This window comes from Phoenix dactylifera, chromosome 3 (genome assembly GCF_051530095.1).
Source record: "Phoenix dactylifera cultivar Ajwa chromosome 3, Ajwa_hap1_PhDact_Kaust_v1.1, whole genome shotgun sequence".
Taxonomy (NCBI): Eukaryota; Viridiplantae; Streptophyta; class Magnoliopsida; order Arecales; family Arecaceae; genus Phoenix; species Phoenix dactylifera.
In genome coordinates this window covers 40,400,495-40,404,197 of record NC_143192.1, presented here as the reverse complement: position 1 = coordinate 40,404,197, position 3,703 = coordinate 40,400,495, and the positions used below count along the sequence as shown (strand labels likewise).

The window sequence follows — 3,703 nt, the reverse complement described above, 5'->3', positions numbered from 1 at the left end:
ACCCATGATACTAACTATGTATTTGTACCAGATGTCAACACGTATATTGCAGATAATTTTTTAATAAAAATATTTATTATTTTTGTCTCGTCAATGAAAATATATTATAATAAATAAAATTAATAATATATTAATGCAGTCATTTATTTTTTAAAAGTTTATGAGTGACAAATAAAATTAAATAAGATTATAAAGAGAATCGAATATTTGGATACAAATCGGATAGTTATCCATTCGTTTCTATTTTTTTATTAGATATGGATATATATAGATATAAATGTTAGTTGGATGATAAAATTTTTATTGAGATAGATTCAGTTAAAAAATAGATTTGAATGGGTATTGTCTAATTTATTTTTATTTTTTATAATTATATTATTTAACACCAATATTTCATGTAGGTTTAACAAATTAACATAAATGATGTGACAAGGCATCATTTTATCTTTCCACTTCCCTACGACGTCCTCAATTTATGCGAAATACACAGTGCGATTCCGTCCACCGACGCATAATTCCCAAATGGACAATTATTGCTCGGGGCAAAATTCCCGCTTTGCCCGCGATACAGGGCGGGACTTCAGCGGCACATCATCTCCAAGATGATGCCAGAAAAATTATTAATTATTTGATGGAAAAGAATGTGTGAATATAAAAAATGGATGATCACTAAATGGCAATAAAAAACGAAGCATCATTTCCACGTTATTAATAAAATAATACCAGCTGGTTTCCAGTCCAATCTATTCTGCCATCCCTTGATCCAGCATTTAAAAATTTTATTTTTTATTAGAAAGTTACCGATTTGTAATTTTCATTTAAATCTATTAAATTTATTAGGTGGTGCAATATGGTCCAATAAATTATATTTATTTACATAAGCTTTGGAAATACATTGTGGAATGGTCACCTGATATTTTTCAGACCAAATTGCCCTTTACTGTGATCCCTTACCTTTCCTTCCAACCATTCTCCCCTAATCTTGTCTCGGACGGCGTTGATAGCCGATGATCATTGACTTGATGATAGAAACGACCTTATTCTTGCTCTACTTACTAAAATGCCATAACATTTTGATTTTGATTGAAACAGACATGCTCATGGAAGATGTGATGGAAGCTAAGCCATTCTTATGTAAAGTTCTCATTGCCGTTCTTGGTCGCAATGTTGCAGATGAAGTGTTCGAAACAAATGCTCTCTCACCAACAAAAGAAAAACTTCAAATGGGTGTGATAATAATGAGGCAACAAACTTAGTAGATCATAAGAAGATAGTCGAGCTTGCTCGATCATCATAAAATATTAGCTTAATCTATACAGCATAGCAAGGTCTCGCATACTTTGGCACATGATCAATTGAGAGGCTTTTAGATTATCATAAATTTCTTAATAGGTAAGAGAGCTAGTAGCTCGGTAAAATCCAAAGCATTTGCCAAATACCAGATGATTGCTAGAGAAAAAAAGATGCGAGTAGAGGATCAGAATCGGGGTGGAACAATATCGCTTAGGAGAAGCAGTGAAAAGAATTTCGAAGAAGGCTTAAGAAGGGTAAGCATAATTTCGTCCTTTAGGATGGCACATTAACAACATTGGATGGTGAATGGGCTGCAAGATAACATTAGATCAAATGGTAGCTTAAAGGATCCAATAATAATTGTTTAAGTTGAGAGGGTGGGCGTGCAAATGAGTGAAAGTAGAGAGGGTGCTTCTATAAGTTTTCCTTTATTTGTTTATTTATTTTTTCTAATGGGGCAGCATCTTTATAGGTAGGGGCAGCATCCATATAGATAAGTGTCATGTCCTGAGGAACCTCCAGCCTTACCATCACCACCAGAATCCCACCGCAAACAATGGCTTCCAAGGCCCTTGTGAAGCTCCCCAGATTAGATCTCTCGGATGAGGGCTTGCAGCCGGGATCGGAGAGCTGGGGCCTGGTCCGAGCCCAAGTCCGGCAAGCGCTGGAGACCTTCGGATGCTTTGAGGCGGTCTTCCCCAAAGTCCCAGAAGAGCTCCGGAGGGCCATTTTCCCTGCTTTGGATGAGCTTTTCTCCCTTCCCACCGAGGCCAAGCTTCGAAACATTTCCGACAAGCCGAGTCATGGCTACGTAGGCCAATACCCACACCTACCTCTCTTCGAGAGCATGGGAATCGAGGATGCCGAAATCCCTGAAGAAGCCCAGAAATTCACAGCTCTCATGTGGCCGCCCCATGGCAACCAAAGCTTCAGGTAAAGAAATTTCAGATCACTTTAGATATGGCATGCTTTGATACGTGACAAGTTGTTAATAATTTTGGACAGCGAGACCATATGCTCTTTCTCGAAGCATGTCGGGGAATTGGATCAAATGGTGAGGAGAATGGTTTTGGAAAGCCTGGGAGTGGAAAAATACCTGGATTCCCACATGCAATTGACCCGCTATGTTCTTCGAGTGATGAAGTACAAAGGACCTGACACGGCCGAGGCAACGATGGGCCTCGGCGCTCACAGCGACAGCAACATAGTCACCATTCTGTATCAGAATCAAGACGGGCTCGAGATACAAACCAAGGATGGGCGCTGGATCCCAGTCTCCACCTCGCCGGACTCCTTCGTTGTCATGACTGGAGATTCTTTTACGGTATCAAACTTCGGCCCCATGTAATTATAACATACGATTTAAACACTGACAAATGCGATTTCATCCATCTCTTATTAAGGTGAATTTGGATGTGCTTCTAAAATCATGACATATTGTACGTTTCTGCAAGTTATCATTCATCATCTTGTTGTAACTCTTCATTTTTGGTATCTTTCAAGTCAATAAATAAAGATCTCCTCAGTTGAAAAAGATAAAACACTAAACATTATGTTTTTGAGATCTAGAACCCGATCAATCGCGGTGCTGAGAAATTCTTGTGTCTTTTCTTGTTTTCAGGCATGGAGTAATGGTAGGGTGCACGCCCCAGAACACCGGGTCATGATGACAGGGAGCGAGGTGAGGTATTCTGCAGGCTTGTTTGCGATGCCGAAAGCCGGCCATTTGGTGAGAGCTCCGGACGAGCTGGTAGATGAAGAGCATCCCTTGCTCTACAAGCCCTTTGATCACATGGACTTCCTTCGGTTTCATCGCACCAGGCTGAATCAGACTGTGAAGGCAGCCTTGAATGAGTTCTGTGGTGCATGAGAAATTCTCTCCCAAGCATAAGCATGCACGGTTATCCATGTCTAAGTTGCTTTTTTCTGGGACCATCCATGAACTTAGTTTATGACTTTGAGAGTGGAGCAATAAACGTGTGCTTTGTTGAAGGAATGGAGTACTGAATCATCTCTCTCCGTGTCCTCTCTCGTGATTCTTTCTTGGTTATTCTCTAATGTTCTTCGTCCTTTTTCTGCTGCAAACTAGCTGCGTTATGGTTTCTGTTCATGATATGATGTGTATGCTGATCTTGAATGATATATCAAATATACCTTGTTATGCAAGGGCGATACCAGAATCACTGGCTTTAGATAACAATTCAATTGAAACGATTGGCAAATTACTCGAATTATGGCATGCAAATTAACAAGTGGGTGCCTAAAGTCATTCATAGAGTTGATAACTTTTCATATGGTAACCATGAGATATAAATGTTAATCACTGGAATTTTAGATGACAATTGAGTTAAAACAACATACTAGTCATTAAAATCTAGTGTGAAAACCCTAAAAGAATGCATGCCAAATT

The 3,703-nt window shown here is 39.2% G+C and overlaps 1 protein-coding gene across 1 annotated transcript; it reads left to right on the top strand.

The window, feature by feature from the left end:
• Positions 1-1,752: 1,752 nt before the first annotated feature.
• LOC103703535 (putative 2-oxoglutarate-dependent dioxygenase AOP1) lies at positions 1,753-3,285 on the top strand. Its single transcript, XM_089929665.1, has 3 exons — positions 1,753-2,226; positions 2,299-2,617; positions 2,915-3,285. The coding sequence occupies exons 1-3, from the start codon at positions 1,850-1,852 to the stop codon at positions 3,161-3,163; spliced, it is 945 nt and encodes a 314-aa protein (XP_089785791.1). The 5' UTR covers positions 1,753-1,849; the 3' UTR covers positions 3,164-3,285.
• The last annotated feature ends 418 nt before the right edge of the window (positions 3,286-3,703 follow it).

Excerpts from the sequence above, each read along its gene's own strand:
- LOC103703535 (XM_089929665.1), top strand. The coding sequence starts at position 1,850 with ATGGCTTCCAAGGCCCTTGTGAAGCTCCCCAGATTAGATCTCTCGGAT. Across the intron at positions 2,227-2,298 it reads CATGGCAACCAAAGCTTCAG|CGAGACCATATGCTCTTTCT; the intron begins GTAAAGAAATTT and ends AATTTTGGACAG. Across the intron at positions 2,618-2,914 it reads TGACTGGAGATTCTTTTACG|GCATGGAGTAATGGTAGGGT; the intron begins GTATCAAACTTC and ends TCTTGTTTTCAG.